A 24,226-nucleotide genomic window follows, 5' to 3' on the forward strand; every position below is an offset into this window, starting at 1 on the left:
ATAAGGCTAATAATAATATTGTATATGTAAGCTTCGTACGAAAGAAGGTACGAAGCAAGCAAGGTACCTTCAAGGTATCTATATACAGTCATATACACATGGTAGAGGATTTGTACGGATGCTCCGTCGGCACTAAAAGCTGTACGAAGGTAGACTACGAACCTTCGTACCTTCGTAGTAGTCAAGAGTCACTGTATGTGCAGCACTGATAAAATTCATTTTCAACCAGCAGCATTTGAATGGGCACGTGTGCTGCGGGTGGACTGGAAAATTCATTGGATGACGTGGCGGGAAATGGTTGGCCGGAAAAAACAAAGGATACACCAAAAACTATTCGTGCAAGCCTCCGCACAAGGGCTCTGCGTGTACACTTAACCGCCCTGTAGTCACATCGGAAGAACCGAATCTTCAGATATAAGATGAGCGGATTCTCCCAGATCCGAGTTGGCGCATCGGTGCGCAATTCATCTCGACTGACTTGGTCTGATGCCACTCGTCGTACTTGCTCCCCAAGCTCGAAGGCTGCGGACGTCGACCTCGCGCCACCGACCAAACGTGTGCCCCCCAAACTTCCCGACGGTGGGTGATTCAATTTGCCCGGAGTGAAACCAAGCTTCTTTTGAATGCGTATGCATCGTTGCGGACTGCAACTTACCTCTCGGAGCGCTGTTAGGAACGCCGATTGTGCCGCCTCAAGACCTCGCTTCGCGCCCACGCCGCAACCGCCGAAGCGCAACTGTCCGAGAGGCCTTTCGTGAGGTGTGTCCTATACTCATCTGTTCCCCGGGAAAAGTGGCCTTGATCATGAGCATACATCTCTTGTCAAAACAACTAACCCAGACTGCTCCAGACAATATTGACTCCAGCAAACTTCATTTACCCTATTTTTGTTCACGACGGCGAGGACGATATCCCGATTGACTCGATGCCCGGACAATCGCGTCTTGGCTGGAGAACCGGTATGATCGACAAGGTGCGCGAGGCACGTGCGACCGGTGTGAACCAAGTTGTGGTCTTTCCCAAGACGCCAGACCACCTGAAATCAGCCACAGCGGAAGAGTGCTTCAACCCAAATGGGCTAGCACAGCGGTCAATTTCACTCCTTAAGGACACGTTTCCGGACCTTGAAGTCTACACGGATGTCGCACTTGATCCGTACAACACGATGGGACATGACGGCATGGTTAGATCCGACGGCGTAATCTTGAATGACGAGACTGTGTACTACCTTTGCAAGCAGGCTGTCTCCCAGGCTCGAGCTGGTGCTGACGTTATCTCTCCCTCTGACATGATGGATGGTCGTGTAGGCGCCATTCGTGAGGCGCTCGATGCTGAAGGTTTCACGAATGTAGCAATCATGTCATATACTGCCAAGTATGTCATTTCATCGTTTCCGTAAAATAAACTGATTGGAGCCCTTATGAACTCCTCGCTTACAACTTTTTAACTTGCAGGTATAACTCTGCTTATTACGGTCCGTTTCGAGACGCGCTAGCAAGTGCTCCACGTCCAGGCAATGAAGAATGGCGTATACCGAAAGACAAAGCAGAATACCAGATGGACCCTGCGAACTTCAGAGAATGCCTTCGGGAAGCTGCCCTTGATGAAGCTGAAGGTGCTGATATCATGATGGTCAAGCCCGCAGGGGCGTATCTGGACATTATACGTGCTCTCAAGGATAGTACAACCCTTCCTATAAGTGCCTATCAGGTGTCTGGTGAGTATTCCATGCTAAAGGCTGCGGCCGCTGCAGGATACTTGAATGAAAGGGATGCTGTTCTTGAGAGTCTCATATCAATTAAACGAGCCGGGGCAGATTTGACTCTGACTTACTTTGCTGTTGATGCCGCTAAATGGCTGCAAGAAGCATGAGGTCTAGGGGCTGCTTGAAACAGTATCTCAGATTTTGTTGAGGCAGAGGGGGCTGCGGTATGAGCCAATCCTTCTCTCGTAAATTCTTCAAGAAATGTCATCAAGTATGGCTGATCATTCGCGGTCGTACTCATCAATAATAGACACACTTTTTAATAAATTTAAAAAAAACTTGAAGAATGTTATGTAATCGAGCTTTCCGCGACTCGCGGCAGTCGTACGGTTGCAAGACATCATTCGTTCTACAGACCACGCGCATACACGCGCGCTGGTCGCGTAACTAGATAACGTTCAGCAACCCTCGAGACCTGAGTTCTTTTCCCTGACGACTATGTTTGCGCGCTCAAGAAGCGTGTCAAAAACATTAATAAAAGAAACCTAAGAGAAAAGGTACACTTGTCAACAAAATATTTCTGGTGGGATGCCTAGCCATTTAATCATGAACACGTTCTCAACTTACCGAGAACTTTCCCGCCGACCTTTTTGCGCCGAGCTTCTTCGTGGTCAAGAATTCCGTTAGCAGTTGTAAGTACGATAACACCGAACTGGAAATGGTGAAAGAAAATCAGGAACAACACACAGAGCGGCCACGTTTGACACGCGTTCATGTAAATAAAAATACCAGACGAGAAGGAAGCAGGCGGCCGACCCAGTCTTCGACATCAGTGTGCGAAAGATCATATCGGGGGCTGTGTCAGAGTTGAGGTTAGAAATATTTTCATGAAGGGTGCTACAAGGTCGATTTGGCGGAGCTGCCAAATGTATGACGACGTCGTTACCTTATGACACCACACTTGTTGATACGCCCGTTAAGCTCTACAACGATCTTGCCAGATCTATGATCATCGATGTATTCGAACTCGTTGATGTAGCCTACAGTTGAAGGTGTCAAAGAAGAGTGTTGACCGACGGGACATGGGCGAGGAACGACAGCAAACGAATCTCACCGTGCTTCTGCATGACCTGAAGGAACTTGATCACGACTTTGGAAACGGGGCGCACAAGAACCTGGCGCTTTCCACGCTTTTCGGCGTTGTACATAGCCTGCAAAGATTTGGAAAAAAAACATCAGGCCAAGAAGACCCTAATTACATTACATCACTAGTGCAGTTGTGACCGCCTTGCTCGATTTAAGCGCTAGGCCACTTAGCATATCAAGACCAAAATTTACCTTCAGAGTATCATTGAGAACGCTGATACGAACCATGATTATCGCTACCGGCGATTGTTGCACGGGCGTCTGCTATTAAAGGGTTTCGGAAGGCGGCGGCCGGGTTTCTTTCCTAGCTTTCCAGCTCGAAAATCTGGTTCGCGACTCGGAACGCGGAAATGTTTAAGATACATATGCTGAATTTCAATCAAGCAGTGTGAACCATCGAGTTTCGTTCGTTACATAATATCATATTAAATATATATCACATGATATTATGATACTGATATGATGTATTATTATGATATCATATGATATATTTATGATGATATAAAATATCATCAATATCATCATTTATTATGTCTCGGCGATAATAAATAAAGTATAAATAATACATTACGAATACTTCGAAGATATAAAATACGGAGGAAATAATAAGTTAAAATTAGTTAAGGTATTCGTTTCTTGAGTTAATACGAGCCGTATGTATGGAAGACTAGAGTATGGTGAGTAATAGGGATAAACTAAATCGGCCATCGTATGGATATATGCGTTGGAGTTGCGTTGGTATCCGAAGTGTTCCGAATATCGTATGTAAGAATAAAATACCTTCGTAAGTCGTATGGATTAATACTCATGCGAATTTTGATACTTATCTCCCTTGGGACAAATAAACTAACCAAGCCAATCTATTACCTTCGTATGATAATATATATCATATCATAGGAAAGTTAAGTAAGTTTAATTAAAGTCGAGGATATTGAAACAGACCAGGAAATTAAACCATCGACTTAAAACTTAACTTATTATTAAACTTAAACTTATTTATATATATGACAAACCAAGTCAAGCCCGCGAAGGCTGTCCTGGTGCAGGCTAATAATATCCGAAAGGTCCCTGCCCATGTGCGGTTGACTAATAAATAACGATCGCGTGGGACTAACAGAACCAGGAAAGATTTCCGCCGAGATATTCACCCAGATGGAATAATAAACTACCTTCGTAATAACTATCATCATAACAAACCAAGTCAATCAATGATAACTTAACCGGACAATGTAAGAAAAGAAATAAACCTCGCTCGACTCCTGGTTGACGATAAGTCTGGTGATTGTTATTACATTTTGCATGTCGAAGTCATACATATAAAGATCGGTATTTGCCGAAGTATTGAGTTGCTCTGATCGGAAGTTTCAAACCCACACACGGGTTTCCACCGTCGCTGTTCGCTACCGACACCGCCGAGTGCGAATGTTCAAAACTTTAGGCTCGTGCTATGTGGTTCAAGTAAATCACGTCCAGGAATTCTCGTTGCTTAATTTCTTGTGTCACCGTGCACGCCGCCCCTTAAGCAGGCGGGCTGCCCAAAAGTACGCAACGGGAGCTTCTCGCGAAGCCAGCTGGAATACTTCCTGTACTAACGCGGTTCTCTCCGATGTTCCCGCGAAACTTGTTGACCGCGCCCCTTCCGTAGCTCTCGCCTATACATATCTTGGCGATGCCGTGTGGGAATTGTATGCAAGACGGCACATGATCCTTCAACGCGCGACTGTAGCTTCTCTACCATATTCTACTAATGTCGTCCTTCGTCCTCAAGAGGCAACAAAACAGGGGTGGTCTTCATCTATTGCTATGTGCGGTCATTTGAGGCGTCTTCTAAATGGCACGATGATCACAGATGATGAACTGACTATCTTGGAGTGGGGTAGAGATTACGGACATGAATGTCGTTCGCGTCATAATAAAGTTCAACACAAGGAAGCTTCAGCCCTTGAAGCCCTCATTGCTTACTGGTATTTATTCGACCAGAACCGCCTGCACTCCGTGTTGTTGCATCTGGGGATGAGCTTCCATCAGCAGCCTCTGCACGAGATGTTCGATGGGCAGGTCGAATCAACGATTTTTGCGACGTTAAAAACCTCAAATGCACGGCCTCCCACTAAAAGTGAGTATGCTGCTGTGAAAGGGAGCGTCGGTGCTGGGCAAAGGGAGCGGTTAGGCCATCTTGTAAAGCGAATGATCTTGCTCGAGACACGAGTTTCAGAGCTCGAAAAATGATCGCCTTACGCTGCAAACTGCCTCCTATACGGCGCCACTTACTCATGTTCGTGGAAATAATCGTAGTGATAATTTCTAGATCGATGATCAGTAAATATGGATCCTGATGGCGCACAGGCCCCTTTGTTATCATCCATAAAAAAACTTATAGATGACGAGCTCGCGGCCGGTGTGATACAAGCCACAACACCACCGATATCTGAGAATGAACCGACAACAACAATATTCCCGAATCGGCATATCGGCACAAGGAGTGCTGCAAGTGGCTCGGCCTTGGATGTCGTCACTGTAATCTTAGTTCCACCTGCGCTGGGCCCTGCATCCGGTTCTGGTTCAGAAACAAAAATGTGCTGCAGATACGTGTATGTTCCAATACTCTCCAGTGCTGGCATGTAATCAAATCCAATATTCACGGGGACTGTCCTCGGAAAACGCGTTGAACTATATGTTGGTGCCTCGCAGGCCATAAGGGCAGATGAAATGAACACCAAGCTAACTTCTGTCAAACCAAAGGTGCAAGTCATTTGACCTTGATGATGCGCAGGCTTGCGAGAAGCTTCGAGCTGGGAAAATGGTCTGGAAACCCAAACTATACCTCCACCACCCTCGGCACCGGTGGACGGCGCGACTCCCAATACATCATGGTACGACTGCGCCCTCGCTTGCGAGGAGAAGTGAAACTCGGTTCCAATCGGTTCACCAATACCTATAACTAAATAACTTGCTACCTCCTCTATTGATAAGGGTCGAAACTGTTCTCCTCGTATCCATGTGATCAAAGCAGAATCCGCTGCGTTAACTACAACACAGAGTGGAAGCGGATAGTGAGCGGAAAGACCTGTTTCAATTTCAAAGGAACGTTGCCAACAGGGGTTGCGTGCTTTAGATGTATAGTGCGTGGAAACTATGGCTAATGGCGCTCCTTCAGTGTCTGTGGGTTTGTATGCTGGAGAGACGGAGCGCCATATCTGGATTTGTTCACTCGTCGGGGGGGAATGAGGGCTGATATCGACCCAAGCTGTTCCAAATCGAAGAAGTGGCTTGAAACTGAGTCGCTCGAGAGAACTAACGTCATCGCAATATCTCACGCTGTCAATCGAAAGCGAACTTCCGCCGCCTGAGTTTGTTTGCCAAGGCCGCACCGCAACTATGATAGGGGGGTCAGAGGACAAAATAGCAGGTCCGTGGCTAGTTGTATAGTCTTCTTTGGTAGCCAGGACGTCTTCGCTGGAAGTGCCCGGTTCTGCTGCTGCAAAGAGCTTGACAGTGTGACCGAACACTGCCGGAATCTCGCACACGCGCACGGCTGAGGATACAAAAACACCGGGTGTACCACCTGCTCCCAAAGATACTTTTTCATTTCTGGAGTTGATGCCTATTGGTGTGTGCCACCCACACAAGAGCGCATGTCCTGGCAATGCCGAGTGAGCTTGTCTGGGCTCTAGACCATCGCCAATGACATGTGCGTGATCACCGCCTGACTGTATGCGAGACCCAATCACATGATACAGCTCGGGTCGAGCTCTGACACTAACAGTCACTTCCGAGTGAAAGAAACTGTCGATCCCATTTGTGCTGACACCCACACTTACAAAGCCGGGCCTAAGCGTCAAAGGTAGCACGCAGGCAACGGAGTGTTCGCCGATGACTGTTGCAGATGAAATGGGTTTTCCATGAGAGGACTGAGCGAACAAACATGCGATTGTATCCAAGCCGTCCTGGTAAAATTCTCGGGGCACCGTTTCGGCCTGAACAAGCACACGATGTTCACCTAGATTGATGAAGTTGAAGCCCGATACTGTCAACGCAATTCCTTCAGACACGTAGTTCGCAGTAGGCATGACCACGACGCCAAGAAACCCAGCATGCGCAAATGCATATTGGAAACACGACCAAGTAAGTAAGGTAACTGCGAGAAAAACAGAAGGAAGAGCTGCCTTTGAATGCGCGCGAGGCATCTTTTTTCAAAAGGCGGCTTAAAATAATGTTACGTCTCAAGGCATGTCCACTTCGCCTCAACTACCTCAACTTTCCATCGAGAAGGGGTACTCAAATGTATGGAGATGTATTCCTAATCCGACAGCCCGAACGCGCGTCACGTGGATGCGTGCTTGCGCTGGAAACTTTCACGTTCCGCATGGGCATACAGTATGACGATAATTAGAAATTACCTTCGAAGGTACGAAAATCATCCCTATGAGTATAAAATTGGTTCCGAATTATCCTTATTATGGTCAACCATAATTAAAAGCAAATAATAATAATAAGTTCCTGATGCGCGCACTATGCATCAGGAATATTATTGAATACCGTTAATTAAATACCGTTATCATTATATTAATAGTGGTATTTGACTGTTGTATATATGTTATATTGTTATTATTATATCGATGGATTTTTATTATATCTAGTTTCTCAATAAAAGATATATTTTATTTTTATTTAATAATAATAACGAACTACGTACCCCATATATGAGCGATTTATTACGTGTACAGCGTGCAACGTTTGTTATCATTATATTCTGGATTTCAATCAAGTGTGGAACATCAGTGGAACATCGAGTTAAGTTAATAAGATTAGAAGGTATTTTCGTTTCTTGAGTTAATAAACCCGAAGATTCCCCACATACCTTCGTACGGGATAAGCCGAGATAAGCGGAATTAGGCCGTACGTGGAAGACTTGTGTAAGATTTTGACAATAATCATGCAAGAAATTCCAGGTGCTCGTCCATTTATATTGCTTTAACATAGTTACGAATGCGACCTGTATGGTGATTTGATGTGATTTGTAACACGAGCGAGTTGAGCAATTCAGCCATCGTATATATGGTACATGAAATGTCATGCATGACAATATCAGTACAATATCATAATACGCATGAATAAAAATCGTGTGGATAAATAACTTATATGCGAATTACTTATCTCCGTAACTTAACTTATTTATATATATGTATAATATACGAAGGTAATATAATATGATATGAGCACTCCCGTGACTGCCCCGGGGTTTTTTGTTTCGAAAAGTGGTCTTTTTGTTGGTAGACTATTTTCGGAGCCAGACAAGGGAGTGCCTGTGGCTACGCCATGCTACGCCCACATTATTCTACACAAAGAGTTAATCATAATTCGTTTTGATTCCGAGGTTATTTGCATATATGCTTCGCCGAACAGGTTTTTTTTGCTCGACTTGGCGCGCGTTCAGTCGCTCCCCAGCGCCGCGCCTGCGCGCGAAGAGCCGCGCGACGCCGTGAGCAGTGGACATGGTATGTGCATAACGTTTTTACTGAGCCGACAGGCCGAAAATCTGTCCCCGCGAGGGCGAAAAGAAGAAGAACACGAACGCGCATCGCACTTCAGACGGTTCATAACTCGTCGAGTTGTTTTCTTTGCCCATGACATCGCGCCTGCGCGGCTTCGCCATGCTTACCGCGTCCATGTAAAGTCGCGCCCTGCTTCGAAACGTGGTGCATGGACCCTCCCGACACTTCTGCGGCGCCTGTTAATCGATTTGATATCCATGCGGGCGCAACTCATGCGCGCAATGCCTGGCTGCTGCTGCTGAAGCTCCCCTTTCTCGACTCTGATTGGCCAAAATTTCTGAGAAGCTCTGAGAGCAAAAATCAGATACCCGTTGAGTTTTTGGCACTTTTCAAATTGCGATTTTAGTAGTGTAGAAAAATACGGCCGTGCGTGATGACTCCCCCGATATGGGACTTTTATTGAGTCATAGACCACCGTTTGGTATTTCTCCGTCCGCTTCGGGGGCGCTTTTCGTTGAAAGAACGATGCGTCGCTCTTCGCGCCCACTGGCGACGCCGCAGTGCGCCGACGCGGTAACCTAAACCCAATCAAAGCCGCGCTATAAGCACGGCATCGTAGGTAAGCCCGACCCCCAATCAAATCGCGCGAAGCGCGCGGCCCGATGCGCGTGAGATGGTGCCCCGTTTCGCGACGTGTCGACGGATGGATCTCGGCAACTCGATGCGGTAAACCGACGAACGCGGGAAAGAGGCGGTGCGCGGGCTCCTGAAAGTGCACGCGCTCGCTCACGAGTGCGTGCTATATAAGGGTATGTGCGTTTCACGACGAGGAAGCCAACTGCGCGGTCGCATACATGATCGTCGGTCGCGTGTCATGGTGCCCCCCCGCAGAGGGTGGCACCTAAAATCTTGATGCCTCTGCACCGCGCGACGCGTCTCTCGTGCACGAGCGGCGTGTGCGCGGGTCCGAGATGAACCTCGATGGTCTCGACGCGATGGAGGTCATTTCTCCGCCGCGACAGACCCATCACATGCTCACCAGGTGCGCGCGCCCTCCCTTCCGGTTTCATCCGCAAAGGGTGGGCACCTCGTCAGATCCCGCCCTCGCGCGCGTGGCAGGCGATAAAACCGCGCCCGTCCGAGATGAAAGACAGCCCGGAGGCGGATGGGCGAAGGCTCGGTGCTCGCACGCGGTGCTGGGCGCACGAAACCGGCGTCGTGGACGTCGTGTGCGCCTCACCGACGACGGGTCTGCGCGTACCGCTGTCGAGGGCGCCCCCACCTGCTGCAGAAGGGGTCGTTTGGGCGAATTCGTGGGACGATGGGGGCGACGACGGACGAGGAGTTGGACCTGGACGTAACTTTGAACAATAACTTGAACGTACACTCACCCACGATCGTCCACGCGCCGATATCGTGCCCATCGACCTCCATCCGGGTGGCTGGGGCGGCCTTCTCCCCTCCGAGGGCGTGGACGGAATAAAGTAAATTAAATAGCTCCGAAACCGGAAGCCGGCATCGTGGCGCGCGGGCCCGTGGTGAACGTTCCCCCGACCGGACGAAGGCCACGCGGCTCACCCATAGTTCCGATAGTCTTGACCCGGGCAATCGGCTGGCGAAAATACGTCGCGTGTCGCGCACGGCGCGGGCGTTTGTCGTCGATTTCCGGTTTTCACGGTAAAAACTGATTCCAACTCTTACGTATTCTAACGTAGCATAGTGCTAGCTAAGTGTTATATAGCGATAACGAAATGAAGAACCCCTCAGCGTCATCACCACTGAAAGGAACGTACATGGAACCGCTGCATCGACTGAGGCTCTCAGTGGGATCTCGTCACATCTACTTCGCGTTTGGTATCCTGGCCACGAGCTAATCCAGTATATCATAGCCGAAACGGTATTCAAGGTTTACCACCTCATATGAGGCGTTGCGATTACGGCCTTAATTCTCTGCAACCGGTCTTCTGGTAGAGTTCGTTTCCAACTCATTTTCTGATGCAAGACCTTCACGAGGATGGTTGCTTCGGGGCGTAGACGCGCTTTCCTGCTATTTGGTGATTCATTAACCCAACGCGCGTTTGAGTGCGGAGGCTGGGGTGCTCGTTTGGCCCACCTTTTGTCTCGCAAAGCAGACATCATCTGTCGAGGTTTTGGAGCTTACAACACAAGGTGGTGCCGTCATGTGGTGAGACACATCGGTTCTTACCGAGATTACTTCTCTGTTGTCACCGTACTTTTAGGCACGAATGATGCGGCACTCCCAGATGTCGAGCCTGTTCAAGCGGTTCCACTAGACGAGTATGTTGAAAATTTGGATGATATTCTGAAATACCTCCGTAACCGAAGTGAGTTTGTTATACTTTTCTCTCCTCCATCAGTAGGGGAACTCGGGCGACTACGAGCCCAACATCACAAATATGTTGCTGACGCTCACGACTGGTTAGATAGGAACAACCTACACTCTGCAAAATATGCATCTGTTGCCAAGGTGGTGGCGGAAAATCGTGCACTAGTTTGTGTCGACATGTTCCGGCTCACCTCAGTGCAACTTTTTTTGGGTGAAAACATGCTGATAGATGGCATCCACTTCACTGCAACGGGACATCTTTTTCTTCTGAAAAGTCTTTTGCACGAGCTTCGTGCCGAAGCACACATCTTATCCGCCGAAAACATGCGACCAGACTGGCCGTATGGTCCCTGGATGCAAAACAGTGCCGGGTCGTGGAGGGAAATCCTAACAGAACACGAGTTGGAGATCTCTCATATTTCCGGAGACAAATTGAGCGCGCTCGCTGATGCTTTTGGGATAGTCTCGGTGTTCATATCCGCGTTTCTTTTTGGTCTTAGCGTAAGCTGTCGAGGTCTCGCCACTCTGTAAAACTTGATTAATAGCACACTTTCAATTTTATTAAAAAAACACTGGAAACCAGGAACTTCCGAAATGACTTTTGCTTTTGCTGCATTAATGAATCTGTGGATTGTTGCTTCAATCCAGATTTCTTCTATCTATCTGAAGGACGGCTGTACCTGATTTTTCCCGGCGTTTAATGGCGACGTCCCTCGTCACTCACAAATAAGCGCTACCCGTGAAGCCATCCTTTCCGATCGCAAAGCTGCGTAGCATACGGTTACACTTTTAGATATGTGGCTGATGATGTCGACTCTGGCGCCTGCAAGGCAGCATATTTTTAGGCGCTTATTTCCATAGATATCTTAACAACAGCATCTTAAGCCTTTTTTACTTCTGGAAAGACTAAGGATCATGAGTTTGAGTCCGGGCATCTACTGCAAAAAGTGTACCGTACCATCCAAAATTGTATGTAAACCAAAAGGATCTTTAATACTATCGTCATTGCGCTTGAATTCCATTTGCAGTTTCTGTAATGGTGAAAAGCTCGTCAGGGAAACATAATCATATATAGTCACGACGAGTACCTCGTCTTCTGCGATGCCAACGAGGTGATCATCGTTGCCTTTCTGAAACAGCGGTTGATCATAGAGATTGTATGCATCATCCCCGGCTAACCCGCTGCCCAGCCCTTGGTCCTTCACAAAGGTAACAGCATGTGTTTTCTAGAACTGTGAGCAAAATGTAATAGAGCGCGAATACCTTATCAAACAAGCGCTGGTCATATGTTTGCTGCGCATGACCGAATGCAATTTTCGATTGTCCCAAAGCGATTTGTTCGCTTATGTCACGATCACCCTCTCGCAAAATCTTGCTCCTCTTGCGGAAGTTATTTTCACTAACCTATCAGGGTCAGACGCTCATTCAGGAACGGTCTCGACCATCTTCACGCAAACGCTCACCTCCAAACGGGTTTCTCTTCCTCGTTCTCTTTTGCGTTCTTCACGTAACGAGTCTCGCAATTGCTTTTCCTGAAAATGTGAGTTAGAAATTTTCCTTATCAGCACCAGAATCACAATATTTTTGTACCGCAGCTCGGTCGACTTTGCCAGCTCCTGAGTCTGTGAAGCGCAGATACGCCTTAGACAATCGCATTCAAGCCTCGAAAAGTCATACTGGGAACGTGGGTTTTGTGCAAACAACCTTTTTCATCAATCAAACGCTGCTCATCCAATCGAGTAGAGCTGCGCTCGAAAAGCGAGGATGTGTTCACACGCTCGATGCGTGCATGCCGGGCTAATTTTCTCAATTCTTCTTCCTTCACTTCTTTGTCGCGTCGCAGTAATTTCTCTCTGATTTTCGCCCTCGCGTCTACAGCTTGCCGCGCTTTATGCTCTGCCAGATATAGCGCCTAGGGTTGAAAAATAAGTCACTTATGTTTTGTAAGTAGACATGGCGTAAGTAAGCTACCTCGGAGAGTTTCGCGAAATTATCGTTTATTTGAACTTCTTGCAAGCCTCTTCCATCGGCCGCGAGGCGTTTATCGAGCGGAATTGTATATCCTTTCGGGTTCTGAGTCCGCGTCCTTTTTTTTTTAGTATGGAGCATGAATATGGTGTCAAAGACATACCTTCCAATTTGAGATTGAGGGAGGAATTTTCCAGTCAGCCTGCTCCTCAGAACTGGCAGAACGAGGAGGACTGTGCATTACAGGCACAGCAGGAGATCCAGGACCGCGCGGAACCTTAAAGAAGCAATGTTCAATGGCAGGAACGGTGTAAAGAGTCTAAAAAGCAGGAAAAACAAATACCTTTTTGTGCCTGAACCTTGGGGGTTCAAGTGGATCGCGGGCGACGTCATGAATTTTGATCAGACGACAGGTGCCGCTAGATCTTAAATCTTCGGAGAGTGTGCACGGTGCGTATTTGACATATTCCGGTGCCGGCAGACTACCAGGGACCTTCGGTTGCTGGTCGGCAGCGTTCTTATCAACCCTCATGACAAGGACCGCCTTGGTTTTCTCCAATACAGCTTCCGTTTCCTGTCTACTTGGCCTGTCAGCAACCTGCGCGCGATGAATGAATTATAGGCATGCGCGCAGCGGGATATATGAAACTTACTTGCAGCGAGTCCTGCAAAGCCCCTGTTTGTCTTGAAACACCTGAAGAAGGTGCCGGACCGCAGCAAGAGCTCAAGACATCAGCGGACACGTCCGAAAATGAAATGCCCTGCCGCTTTTTCGGGTCGGAGTTGCCGGTTTCAAATGCAGAGGGGTATTGCGCAACGTGCACTTCAGGAAAGGCACCGCCGTCGCCGAAGTGGCTCGACGCGCGAGGAAAAAGCCCGTGCCTCGCACTGTATCGTGGGACGCGTACAACGTTTTTTTTCGCAGCTTTTTTGGCAGGGCTTGACGTTTGCACCGGCACAATCTGTTGTGCGCACGATTGAGGCTCCGCAAGAGTCTTCATGACAGCCAGCTACGAAAGCGGAACCCTCCAAACAGACGCCGTGCGCCAAAGTTCAGCAGCTGCTGAGATGTTTCGTGCACGAGTTTATTGCATAAAATGTTGCTCACCTTCGGCGCGAAATACTATTAGAGTCTTTTGTTATTATAATAAGTACCTTCGTACGAAGGTAAGTGTTAGACTCAGTACATCATGTTCTGGATTTCAGGCAGGTGTGAGCACCCCGAGGGGAAAATTTTCAGATTTGTCCGCCCGGTTGCTCCCCGAAATTTTTGATCGGGTAGCGTTTGAAAGGGAGTTGAGAGGAAATTTCGCCTCGCGAGGTCCGTCGCTCCGTCGCGGAGCGCACCAGAAACCTCAGACTCGCTCGCGCGGCAGCGGAGGAGTGCGGGCGAGGGTCGAGAGCGAGGGTACGCTCCGCGCTCCTCGCGCTCGTTCGGCTTTGCTCCCTTGGAACCGCGCTCGTCATGCCGTACGGCGCCGCGCGGTTGAATGGGAAAATAGCGTCTTGAAAGTGAAAATCGATCAAAACGAAAATTTTCAGATAACTCGTCATTCTTGAGTTAATCCTCCCATATGGTATTAGTAGTATTATACTAAGGTAGTAGTATTTAAAATACTACCTTCGTTCGTAGCTAATAAAATTATATATCTCCGGGGTGTCCACAGCTGCCTGAAATCCAGAATACCTTCGTACCTTCGAAGGTACGAAGGTATCAAATAAACTCAAATTTAAAATATCATATATATATGACATGCTTCAGTATCTATGATATATAGTTATGAATAATAAGGCAAGATGGTTACCATATATACGTTTTCAAAAACCGACACGTGCTTCGCGCCAAATAAACAGTCGCGTGTGTTTTTTTCCCGATATTTTTGTCAACGAGTCAACGAAATGATCAAGCAAGTCAACGATAGTGCTAGTGGCTAGCTAATATATTACGAAGGTATGTAATAAAGTGGTCTATCAAGCAAGAAGAATTATTGTTTGCTTGGCATATCTTCGGATTCATAATAGCCATTTGATTATGATAAACCCAAGACGAGCAAAAATATCGCATGCTGCAGAGAGGTACGCAACAAATAACACTTTTACAGGGTCGGCAGGGGAGTGTTGCGCGCTGCCACTTTATTATGGTGGGGAATGCGAGAAGCGTTTAACAGCCTCGACGAATCTATCTGGTTTACGTTTTGGCGGGACTTCAAACGGGCGGCGTCAAACACAAAGGCGGTGCTTTTTGTTTTCAGGGAAAACACCGCTCAGGTCTCCACGCCTGAAGTGTCTGTAGACTGGGACTTATGGGGTCCACTTGTGTCCGTCCTCAGCTTCAGCATTCTTTTGTCTATGAGCGCAACCGGTACTCCCGGCGTCTTTTCAGTAGTTTTTTCTACCGTAGTCCTAGGGTCGATCATGCTAACTTTGAACGTCTTGCTTCTTGGAGGACGCGTCATATTTCTTCAGGCGCTTAGTTGGATTGGCTACTGCATGCTTCCCACAGTTGTCGCCGCAGGCGCAACTCTGGCCAGCACGAATAAGGCTTACAGGTCTTGCCTGTTATTTTCATCTGTGGCGTGGTCGAGCTACGCGTCTGTTCAATTTGTTTCAGCCTCCGTTTCAGGCAAAAGGAAGGAGCTGGCAACGTACCCAATTATTCTCTTGAATGTGTCGGTCGCAGTTCTTTCACTCGTGAACATATAATGTCATGATCTCCATAACTAAAAGACACGATCTGAAGATTTGTTGTTCGTCTATCAACTTGACACACAGTTGGATCTCAGCAAGGTGCAGCATGCATTTGTTGCGATCGAAGGGACCTTCTCACAAGCTTGTTTAACTCATGTACTTTAAAATCCCTGACATGTAAATACCCATTGAAAGCAACGCCAAACCGGCGCTGATCCACAGACAACACGATCCGGCTTTTGTGAGTAGCATCCCCGCGTCTTTGGACAACCCCAACCATGCGAAACCATCCCTCGCTCCTAGGAGTATAGAAATCGCAACGAGCTGAGTGGCCGTCTTCCATTTTCCGAAAGAATTTACTGCAACTGCGTCATGTACATCCCCCCCTGCCGAGGCCGCCCATTCTCGAAGAGCAGACATAGTTATCTCGCGACCGATAATTATTGTCGCCGGGATCGCAATAAACGCGCCACCGACATCCGGAGGTGCGTGAACGCAAAGCAGCACAAGCGCGGCGGCAACCATCAGCTTATCTGCAACTGGGTCGAGAAAAGCCCCAAAAGAAGAGACAAGTCGCAATTTTCGCGCAAGAAATCCGTCGGCCCAGTCAGTTATAGCAGCACAAATAAAGATAGTGCAACAGGATGGCGCCACCCATGCACCTCTCATGAAAAAAATGAGCGTCACCAAAGGCACTGCCGCGACCCGAATCAGGGTAAGCGCAGTTGGGATATTCAGGGTCGGACCATCACGCGACTCTGGACCTGCCGAATCGACAGATGAAGCAAACACCGTTTGTCGAGGAGCAGCCATTCGAAACAAGAACCGGGAAAGTGCACCCGGTTTCCGATTGTGATGGCGAGAAGTGCAATGCCCGATACACGAACCCGATGAGCGAATACGAGACGACGCTCGCGATGTTTTCTTGGCGAGGCCCGTGCGACAACTCATGAAGGTGTAGTTGACAGCATTTCGAGAAGCGAGCGCAGATTGTGGTAGCATCGTTTGATAAATTTCCTGGTTAGATTCAATGAAGAAACGTATCTGGCGAGGTCGGCGATCCGTTTGCTCTCGTTTTCTGCGTCCTGCTGTGCTCACAAGACAGTTCGGGGAGACAGAGGTTCTGCGAAACAGCCAAGGATTCTTCTTCGTTGTTTGTACCTTCGTACAATAATTCTAGACATATTACGGACTATTATACCAATCAAGGTATGTAACACTTATTATTACAGTTCACTTCAACACGTGCGTACGTGCGTGCGTGTATATTTTTATAAAGTCTCGTTCATCACATACACTTAACCCTCACGAACGAAAATGCGTGTGGGGCACTTCTTTTCCGCATAAACACGAACAAATTTAAACCACGTGGTGGAGAATTTGTACGGATGCTCCATCCGGATTTATTTGTGGACCTTGTCGTTAGTCATTTAACTGTATGTTATTATTAATATTATTGATTATTCATAATATATTATATGGTTCAATAAACGTAAAGGAAAACTCAAAAATAATATACGTGTGTTACGGATTTTTTTTGTGCCCCGGGGCGGGAAGGGTCATCCTTGAGTTAATTTCCCTTTTTAAATCCTGAAGCGCGCCACGCGCTACCTGGCGCGGTTTTTCACATGAGCAAGATGCGCGCTCATGTAGCCGCTGAGGCGCGAGTAACAAGCGGCGCGATGTATCTTTAGGGTCCGCATCGTGTCTTTAGGGGGTTGGGGCTGGGTTTTCAGGGTTTAGAGTTTAAACAGCCGCGAAGCGGCTCTTCCGCCACTCCCTATTCACATCCTGAAGCGTGCCACGCCCAAAAAAACATCCGTAACACAGATAACTTTTAAATAATATGATATTTTGATATCGGCATGAATATGATTGGATATGCTCATGCGATGCACTTATTATTTTATTACTTTATTTACAGCACCCAGCAGCAATAATAATTATTCTCCAAAGGTCGAATTGTCTGTCTGATCGTGTGGTGTGTTCGTCCTCTGGGTGGTCGGCATGGCCCCGAGGTATATATGTATGTGTGTATGATACTGTTGTGAACATAATATATATATCGTTCGTATGTATACTTATATACGTGAGCATTTAAATAAAAGTTTGATTATTGTCGTAAAAACTACGAATACGTACGATCGATCGATATTGTGACGAGCCAATAAATAAAATAAAGCTTAAATATGTAAATGTAAATATCAAACCTTATTTAAATACCCGTTTATATGAATACATTGTGTGACAACTATATGCGAAGCTGACTCAAGGTTCTCGAGCTGGGACGGATAGACCTTCGACCTTGATAAAACGATACCAGGTGAGTGTTACATTTTGGAAGTTATGGTGGTGTAAGATCGGCTATGCCGAATAAGCGGCTTATTTATTATTTATTAATTAATGTTATGATGCATAAATATTATGTAATCTTACGGTAATTTTTGTGTAATTTTTACGAAGGTATAGAATACTTATTATGATATTCTGCATTTCAAGCAGCAGGGCGGAAAATATTATCGGTGATATGAAAAAATATGACAATAAATATGAATAACTGTAACTCTCCAGTCACGTTACGTATTCGGCACGCGGTGTGGTGGCGCGCATCATCCGTCCCCAGGTGGTCGGCATAGCCGCGTCGCGTGGTTGTCGTCGTCGTCGTCACCGTCGTCGCCGTCGTCGTCATTGGGGCGTCGCGTCGCGTCGCGTCTCGAGATGGGATGCGCGGCGCGTCGGAGCGCGTGCGCGGTCTTCGTCGAATAATAATTATATGAAGGAAATAAACCTCGACTCTTGGTTCACGATACCAGGTGATTGTGAAATTTTGCAAGTCGAAGTCGTGTAGATCGAGTATAAAGACCATATTCGGCGAAGCACATGCAAATAATACTCAAATAATATCGAATTTAAAACGAATTATGACTAGTGTACATAATATATGTGGGCGCAGGTATCATCCACAGGCACTGCCCTTGTTTTAATTGTGGTTTGTGGTTTTACCGACCGTCTTCTGCCTCGCGTTTACGTATACATTCTCTGGCACCTACACTCTGCGCGAATACTCCGGCGCCTAAGAAAGGGTGCAAGTCGAGTGGTAAGTTCTCCCCTGATTTAATAAGCGCGTTGCGTGCTGAATCCATAGCTTTGCGACAGTTCAAGAACCGAGGCTTTGAACAGCGGTGGGGATGGGACACTCGGCCAGGTCAAAGTTCAAGAGAGAGATCAGGCAACAGCGACTCAACTCCTTGAGTAGAGCCGACAAGGAAATAAGTAGGATGATCGCGATTCAAGGTGCTCTTGAAAAGGCGGCAACTGCGAAAAAAATCACGGAAATAGGTCCGCGTGCACGAATACCACCCATGAACAACAGCGAAAAAGAAATTGACTGCCAAACTGATAAAGGGACGTTTACTGACATCGTGCGTTCCGAGAAAAGTATCGAGGCTGCTGCTGGGTGGAGAAGCGCGCCGCCTTTGAGTGCATCTGAAAAGCTCGACAATTTCTCTCGGAAGCTGGACAGTAAGAGGTCTTGTAAGACACTTGGCACCATGTCAAAAGCTGCTGCGGTGCTTGAAAGCAACTCCAAGAAGCTCAAGACATCAAAGAAGAGACTAAAAAATATGCAAAGCATAATGAGATGAATCGCGTTGTTAAGCTTGCGCTTGAAATATGTTCGGATTGATCATATCATAAACCTCAGCTTTTTGTCATCGCAGAACTCGATCCTCCGTCGTCAGGCAACACATGCAGACATCCTGACCGAGCTGGCAACTGACCAATCGGCATCATAACAATACGAACAAAGGTAACAAGAACAAAAGTTATCCAGCGAACGTATGATGCGTGAGTAGGATTCATAAATTGCCCTTCGCAGGTGGGTCGGCAAAGCCGCGTCTCGGTCGATGTGAATGTACAAAGTCAATTAACCAACCAAACATACTTGCATGCATCCATATCACATGCCCCGACGTATAGATATGAGCAAACACAATTCGTCCATCATCAATTCCTTGCTTGTGAAATGCCCGTATCACCAGAGATGGACGAAATTGCATCGACGTGAACCACGAATTTGACCTGAACCGTTCCTTATTACCTTCGTACTTGTTTTATTTATTTATGATAATATATGATATCTGTATGTTATTATTACGATATAAAATCGGGTTACATATATACGAACGAACGAACGAACGAACGAAGGTATCCATACATCATATATATATATGATATACAAATTTGTATATCATATATAAATAGTATAAGTGTTATTTTATACCAAAAAAGACGTTTACGAGTTCACAAAGACAAACGTGGTGCTCCCTCTCAATGCATGCATGCGATTTACGCTTGACGTAGCGCGAGGCTTGCCGCTCATACTCGAATTTCAGGGTCGAACTCGCCGTCTCAGTTTGGGTCGAACGATAAAGGTTCGGCGCATCTCGCTGCTAGCCGCTTGGCGCGCCGGCCATATAGGCGAATAAGTCTTGCCTCCATTTGCTCGGAACGAGGTGCTCGGCACATCTTTCAGGATATCCCAAAAAAAACGCTATGCGGGACAACCTTTCTCGGAAAGTGAAGCTCTGGAACGATAAAAGTGGGCGGAACGAATACGGTAAGATCGCATGGACGTTTTACTTCTCGTTGATGAGGATCCGTTCGTTTCCCGGACAGAACGACTAGCGAACTTGTATTCACTAATTAGATCAGTGGAGAGGCTTGAGACGGCATATGTAAATAGTGCCGCTCATGCTGGCGCATATGAAGCCGCGTGCTCTGAGCTGATCACTAAGTACAAAACTTTGCGCAATGCTCTCGTGGACACTGTGCCAGATGTGCACCGTTTTATGCAAGTTGAAGATTCCCCTCCTGCCATTTGCTGCAACGCTCACGATGATCTACTTTGTGGCGTGACCCTTTTTATAGGGTGCGCTTCCGTTTTCTGTATCAGCTCACGCATTTTATCGTGGCGGATCTCCATGTCCGCTCGTGATGTGGTAATTCATGCGGCTTTGTACAAATAACGGAGGGTTTCTGTGTTGACCTTTCTTTTCGACGACTTACTCGATCCAGTTCGCGACAGCAAGACACCGCTTGCAGATAGGGATGCCGGCTACTGTTGAGCACAGGGTTGTCCATTTAGGCGAACCGCCTTCGGCAGTGAGTGTTGCCGAATGCGTCCACAACTACATTGGTCTCATAGACACTCTAAAGTTAAACATGTGAGACAAGTTGTATGCTTTTCTAGTCTATGTATTGATCAACAGCTTAACATTTTGTGTTTTTGGACCATTCCTTTGGGGCAAAGCTCCCGACAATGACTTTTTCCCGCCTCCCCTGGAACACTGCCTAAATCTTTATGGTCGCCTCGGATTAATTGCGTTGTGATTTTTGTTCGGCTCTTGAAACTGGCAGCTAAGGATCAAGTTGCCCCATATCTCTCAGATCTTCTCACCAGTCTTTACAAAGTTCGGCAACTCCCGACAGATTTCTCAGGGACAACATTTGTCAGACGCTGGACTGTCCAGCTGGATAAAATGCGCGCAAGTGATGAGCTTGGGGAAGATGAGATTAGACAACTACTATACGATACTGAGAACTCGTATAACGCTTTTATGCGGCTGCTCGGGGGACATGAGCAACACGTTCTGCAGCATCAGTCTTGATGTTGAGAAGTCTTCGGTGTTCTACCATATTCAAATCTGCCCATGCAAGGGTGTGTAACGCAAAATTGTGTCAGCGACTTAATGAAAACTTGATCCAGGTGGATTGGTGTATGAGACCATGGCTCGTGTTCATTCAATTCGGCTTGTTTGAATCAAGTGGTCCACCTCTCTTAAAGTAAGGTTCGAACGTTGCTTAGTTTCCTTATGCTGCGTGGGCATCATTTTATCACGTAGCTAGTCTTCGAATGAATAATTAGGATTCACAGCAAGAATTCGGCCATCAACTCCTTGGGCAATCCTTTCGTCTTGAGGGACGACTGAACCGAGACTCGGGTTACCGTTTCCCTCATCGCCTCCCTCGACACCACTTTGATCCTGGACTATCACTAGTGTCCCCTCTTGTGTTACGAGGCGGGAAATTATGCAACGTACCACCCTGAGCTCATCAAGCAGCTTACCAGAATCCGTGATCCCCTCGAATACTGCAACTTGATCGATGTACCATCTAATTAAGTCAGCCTGTTTCATTCCAGGAGCAAAACAGCCATGCTGAGTGGTGTGTTCAGCATGGTCTACGTCTTTCGACCGAACTTCATGTTGTCTAATATGTTTCACGAGCATGTTGCGGACCTGTTGATATCTGTTGAACGGTATCGTCATGGGTACTTTCATGAGGCTTCGCACTTCCGAAATTGGAGAGTTTGTCTCCATCGGTGAGGATGTGTGATGACCATTGCGTTCTGTGGGTTCGGGCAAGGTTATGCCCCCTTCTAAACAGGCGTGCTTTCCATCAACTCTACTAAAATGATCATGGACAATCTTAACCGCTTCGAGGGAGACAGCTGACAAATTTTCATCCTGGACTTTTGGATTGCTTCTTTTTATGTTTGACAAAGGGGCGACGTCTTCGAGTGTCAGTTCTCCGGCCTCAACAGCGACGATAGATTCTGACAATAGACGACGTGCCTCTTTCACGTGCGAAGGCTGCACATCTGATCTACAGTGCAGACGCGCGAGAGCTTCAGATAAACGAATAAGAGCCTCGAGCTGCCGGACCGTAATCCGATAGGCAGTCTGTGAGCCAGGCTGCGCGTCTCCTTGTCTGAGTTTCATGTAGGCGTGAACTATTTCTTGCCGCGCTTCAGGAGTAAGCTTGGGACGCACAGATCGAGCAAAACGAATGTACCTGCGAAGCTGCTGTAGCGTGTAATCCACATCCATGGCTTCATCTTGTCGCTGGTGCAAACTGACAATGTGACGTGCGAGATCGTAATCCCGAAATTCGTCAGGCTCATCAATCATCACATGGATAAGGTCAAATCGCGATAGAATCGCCGGTGGGAGACTCAAATTATGCTTCAGCTTCTTACTGCGATCATAGCGCCCGCCATTGGGATTTGCGGCGGCAAGAATCGAGGTGCGCGCGTTCAGTGTTGCATTTATACCTGCTTTAGCTAATGAAATGGTTTGCTGCTCCATTGCTTCATGGATAGCAGCTTGGTCCTTCGCGTCCATTTTGTCAAATTCATCTATGCAACACACGCCGTTGTCTGCTAGCATGAGCGCACCGGCCTCTATGCAGTATTCACCAGTTTCAATATCTTTCGCAACAGTTGCCGTCAAGCCTGCTGCGGATGACGATTTCCCTGAAGTGTAAACAGCTCTGGGCAAGAAAGAAGATATATACTTAAGAAACTGGGACTTTGCACATGAGGGATCGCCAACGATAAGGACATTGATATCACCACGAAGGTTTATTCCTTCATTTGTTTCTTTGTGAACACCTCCAAAAAGCATGAGTGCTATGGCGCGCTTGATATCCATATGCCCATGCACAGTTGGAACAATCGAACGTACAAATTTATCATAGATTGCGGGATCATCGGCCATCAAAGTGAGGTTCCTACGCTCTTCGCGCGAAAAGCTCTGCAAAACATCTTTGCTGCTAGTTTCATCTCCACACATGCCGATCCCATGCGTGAAAGGATCCGCACTTTCATGGGCATGTCCACCACGTGTAGCGGAGGGACCAGTTGTGTTTATCACAGAGTTTGCGATGAAGACTGTTTTGTAAAAGAGTTCTCTGGTACCCAGGTTTCGTAAGCTGCTTTTACCTTCTCCATGTGCGGCTTTCCCGTTCCCCATTTCTGTGCGATCGCCCGCCATATTTGCAGGGGCACCTTGGAGGACAGCGAGCAAAGTTCCAGTGAAAATCATCTTGTCCCCAGCACGCGCCTCCTCCACAGCTTCATGGCGAAGAATTACCTCCATGGAGCGAGGCAACGACCCAGCAGGAACTTCTTCGCCGCTTTCCTGCACCCTGACTCTCTGCCAGTCTACAAATGTACAATCCTCACGTTTAAGGGTCCACTTGTCCCGATTAGTGCAAGATGTATTCGCACAGTTTGAAGGTGTGGTGAACCGGCAATCTTGCTGGATATTTGGACAATCAATCCCACAGTCCACGCACCTAAAACTGCCCAAAAATAACTCAGGTCTAACATCCGACGTGCGCGTCACAGTTCCACTGAAGGCGACCAGTTGGCCTATGGCCTCAGCTTTGAGCTCACGAAGACGGAGTATACTTGGCAAATTCACAAATGAAATCCAGAAGTCCTTTTCGCGCTGACGATCCCACCGTGCTGACTCTGGTCGGTGCTCAAGAACGAATTCCCGAACTGCTCGGCGAAGATATTTTTCATATTTGAAAAAGGTAGGTTGTATTGCATCGTGTGCAAGGTTGCTGTCGAACCTGATATGACGCAGAAGAGGACGAGGTGAACACGGGCGGTGTTGGTACGCAAGCGGAGTTGAACATCAGAAAGGTAACACATATCACAGTCAAAAGCAGACGCGATTAAATTGAACAACGATGGATTAAGCAACCAAGGATGCATCCGGGAAGAACAAACAGATGAAGTTCGACGCGAACAGCTTTCTTACTTGACAAGATGTTTGAAATCGACATATAAGGTTGTCCCGTTGCGATCGCACATTTCGCTCAGCTGCTCGACGTAATCGCGAAAAGGCAACTTTCCATATCTCGCGTTGTCCGTGTCAAGTTCGCCTGAGCTGAACGTGTTGAGAAATGCTAGGAAAATCCGGGCGATCTCTCCACCGTCATCCGCGCTCGATGAAACCGTCTGCATGGCGTCAAAACCAGCAAGCGGAGGCTGGGAAGTATGAAGGTCTGATGAAGTGAAGGTAG

At 47.3% G+C, this 24,226-nt stretch overlaps 11 protein-coding genes across 11 annotated transcripts; 6 read left to right on the top strand and 5 right to left on the bottom strand.

Annotated features, from left to right (window-relative positions):
• Positions 1–69: 69 nt before the first annotated feature.
• Positions 70–1,872, top strand: HEMB (delta-aminolevulinic acid dehydratase chloroplast precursor; the record flags this gene model as incomplete). The annotated part of the gene is made up of 4 exons (XM_002507147.1): positions 70–579; positions 674–759; positions 851–1,374; positions 1,455–1,872. Exons 1-4 carry the CDS (start codon positions 420–422, stop codon positions 1,870–1,872), a joined length of 1,188 nt encoding a protein of 395 aa, XP_002507193.1. The 5' UTR covers positions 70–419.
• Positions 1,873–2,010: 138 nt separating this feature from the next.
• MICPUN_107532 (predicted protein) lies at positions 2,011–3,162 on the bottom strand. Its single transcript, XM_002507541.1, has 6 exons — positions 3,044–3,162; positions 2,820–2,916; positions 2,652–2,745; positions 2,495–2,561; positions 2,333–2,417; positions 2,011–2,250 (listed from the first exon to the last, which is right to left on the bottom strand). Exons 1-6 carry the CDS (start codon positions 3,077–3,079, stop codon positions 2,237–2,239), a joined length of 393 nt encoding a protein of 130 aa, XP_002507587.1. The 5' UTR covers positions 3,080–3,162; the 3' UTR covers positions 2,011–2,236.
• A 1,111-nt stretch (positions 3,163–4,273) lies between these two features.
• RN3.2 (ribonuclease III domain-containing protein) lies at positions 4,274–5,080 on the top strand (the record flags this gene model as incomplete). Its single annotated transcript, XM_002507148.1, has 1 exon — positions 4,274–5,080. The coding sequence occupies one exon, from the start codon at positions 4,274–4,276 to the stop codon at positions 5,078–5,080; it is 807 nt and encodes a 268-aa protein (XP_002507194.1).
• MICPUN_113364 (hypothetical protein) lies at positions 4,740–7,525 on the bottom strand. The gene has a single exon (XM_002507542.1). The coding sequence runs from the start codon at positions 7,036–7,038 to the stop codon at positions 5,119–5,121; it is 1,920 nt and encodes a 639-aa protein (XP_002507588.1). The 5' UTR covers positions 7,039–7,525; the 3' UTR covers positions 4,740–5,118.
• A 1,398-nt stretch (positions 7,526–8,923) lies between these two features.
• MICPUN_51495 (hypothetical protein) lies at positions 8,924–9,707 on the top strand (the record flags this gene model as incomplete). The annotated part of the gene is made up of 1 exon (XM_002507149.1): positions 8,924–9,707. Exon 1 carries the CDS (start codon positions 9,318–9,320, stop codon positions 9,705–9,707), a length of 390 nt encoding a protein of 129 aa, XP_002507195.1. The 5' UTR covers positions 8,924–9,317.
• A 653-nt stretch (positions 9,708–10,360) lies between these two features.
• Positions 10,361–11,224, top strand: IAH (predicted protein; the record flags this gene model as incomplete). The annotated part of the gene is made up of 1 exon (XM_002507150.1): positions 10,361–11,224. The coding sequence occupies one exon, from the start codon at positions 10,361–10,363 to the stop codon at positions 11,222–11,224; it is 864 nt and encodes a 287-aa protein (XP_002507196.1).
• A 9-nt stretch (positions 11,225–11,233) lies between these two features.
• SKIP (gamyb-binding protein) lies at positions 11,234–13,745 on the bottom strand. Its single transcript, XM_002507543.1, has 11 exons — positions 13,315–13,745; positions 13,005–13,259; positions 12,825–12,938; positions 12,665–12,766; positions 12,398–12,605; positions 12,284–12,315; positions 12,157–12,225; positions 11,957–12,097; positions 11,782–11,892; positions 11,652–11,724; positions 11,234–11,590 (listed from the first exon to the last, which is right to left on the bottom strand). The coding sequence occupies exons 1-11, from the start codon at positions 13,660–13,662 to the stop codon at positions 11,574–11,576; spliced, it is 1,470 nt and encodes a 489-aa protein (XP_002507589.1). The 5' UTR covers positions 13,663–13,745; the 3' UTR covers positions 11,234–11,573.
• Positions 13,746–14,772: 1,027 nt separating this feature from the next.
• On the top strand, positions 14,773–15,537 carry MICPUN_55192 (hypothetical protein). The gene has a single exon (XM_002507151.1). It carries the CDS (start codon positions 14,810–14,812, stop codon positions 15,362–15,364), a length of 555 nt encoding a protein of 184 aa, XP_002507197.1. The 5' UTR covers positions 14,773–14,809; the 3' UTR covers positions 15,365–15,537.
• On the bottom strand, positions 15,497–16,300 carry MICPUN_113358 (cdp-alcohol phosphatidyltransferase; the record flags this gene model as incomplete). The annotated part of the gene is made up of 1 exon (XM_002507544.1): positions 15,497–16,300. The coding sequence occupies one exon, from the start codon at positions 16,298–16,300 to the stop codon at positions 15,497–15,499; it is 804 nt and encodes a 267-aa protein (XP_002507590.1).
• A 3,674-nt stretch (positions 16,301–19,974) lies between these two features.
• Positions 19,975–21,285, top strand: VPS28 (vacuolar protein sorting-associated protein). Its single transcript, XM_002507152.1, has 3 exons — positions 19,975–20,349; positions 20,426–20,546; positions 20,768–21,285. The coding sequence occupies exons 1-3, from the start codon at positions 19,978–19,980 to the stop codon at positions 21,016–21,018; spliced, it is 744 nt and encodes a 247-aa protein (XP_002507198.1). The 5' UTR covers positions 19,975–19,977; the 3' UTR covers positions 21,019–21,285.
• Positions 19,975–24,167, bottom strand: MCM (ATPase; the record flags this gene model as incomplete). The annotated part of the gene is made up of 2 exons (XM_002507545.1): positions 19,975–23,770; positions 23,962–24,167. The coding sequence occupies 2 exons, from the start codon at positions 24,165–24,167 to the stop codon at positions 21,253–21,255; spliced, it is 2,724 nt and encodes a 907-aa protein (XP_002507591.1). The 3' UTR covers positions 19,975–21,252.
• Positions 24,168–24,226: the final 59 nt, after the last annotated feature.

This window comes from Micromonas commoda, chromosome 1 (genome assembly GCF_000090985.2).
Source record: "Micromonas commoda chromosome 1, complete sequence".
In the NCBI taxonomy this organism is placed as follows: Eukaryota; Viridiplantae; Chlorophyta; class Mamiellophyceae; order Mamiellales; family Mamiellaceae; genus Micromonas; species Micromonas commoda.

Excerpts from the sequence above, each read along its gene's own strand:
- MICPUN_107532 (XM_002507541.1), bottom strand. The coding sequence starts at position 3,079 with ATGGTTCGTATCAGCGTTCTCAATGATACTCTGAAG. Across the intron at positions 2,917-3,043 it reads TTCTCAATGATACTCTGAAG|GCTATGTACAACGCCGAAAA; the intron begins GTAAATTTTGGT and ends AAATCTTTGCAG. Across the intron at positions 2,418-2,494 it reads GCCTGCTTCCTTCTCGTCTG|TTCGGTGTTATCGTACTTAC; the intron begins GTATTTTTATTT and ends CACCATTTCCAG.
- MICPUN_113364 (XM_002507542.1), bottom strand. The coding sequence starts at position 7,038 with ATGCCTCGCGCGCATTCAAAGGCAGCTCTTCCTTCTGTTTTTCTCGCA.
- SKIP (XM_002507543.1), bottom strand. The coding sequence starts at position 13,662 with ATGAAGACTCTTGCGGAGCCTCAATCGTGCGCACAACAGATTGTGCCG. Across the intron at positions 12,316-12,397 it reads GCGTTTGATTGATGAAAAAG|ACTCAGGAGCTGGCAAAGTC; the intron begins GTTGTTTGCACA and ends TGCGCTTCACAG. Across the intron at positions 11,725-11,781 it reads TTGGCATCGCAGAAGACGAG|AAACTGCAAATGGAATTCAA; the intron begins GTACTCGTCGTG and ends TCACCATTACAG.
- MICPUN_55192 (XM_002507151.1), top strand. The coding sequence starts at position 14,810 with ATGCGAGAAGCGTTTAACAGCCTCGACGAATCTATCTGGTTTACGTTT.
- VPS28 (XM_002507152.1), top strand. The coding sequence starts at position 19,978 with ATGGACGTTTTACTTCTCGTTGATGAGGATCCGTTCGTTTCCCGGACA. Across the intron at positions 20,350-20,425 it reads CCATGTCCGCTCGTGATGTG|TTCGCGACAGCAAGACACCG; the intron begins GTAATTCATGCG and ends TACTCGATCCAG. Across the intron at positions 20,547-20,767 it reads ATGCGTCCACAACTACATTG|CTAAGGATCAAGTTGCCCCA; the intron begins GTCTCATAGACA and ends TGAAACTGGCAG.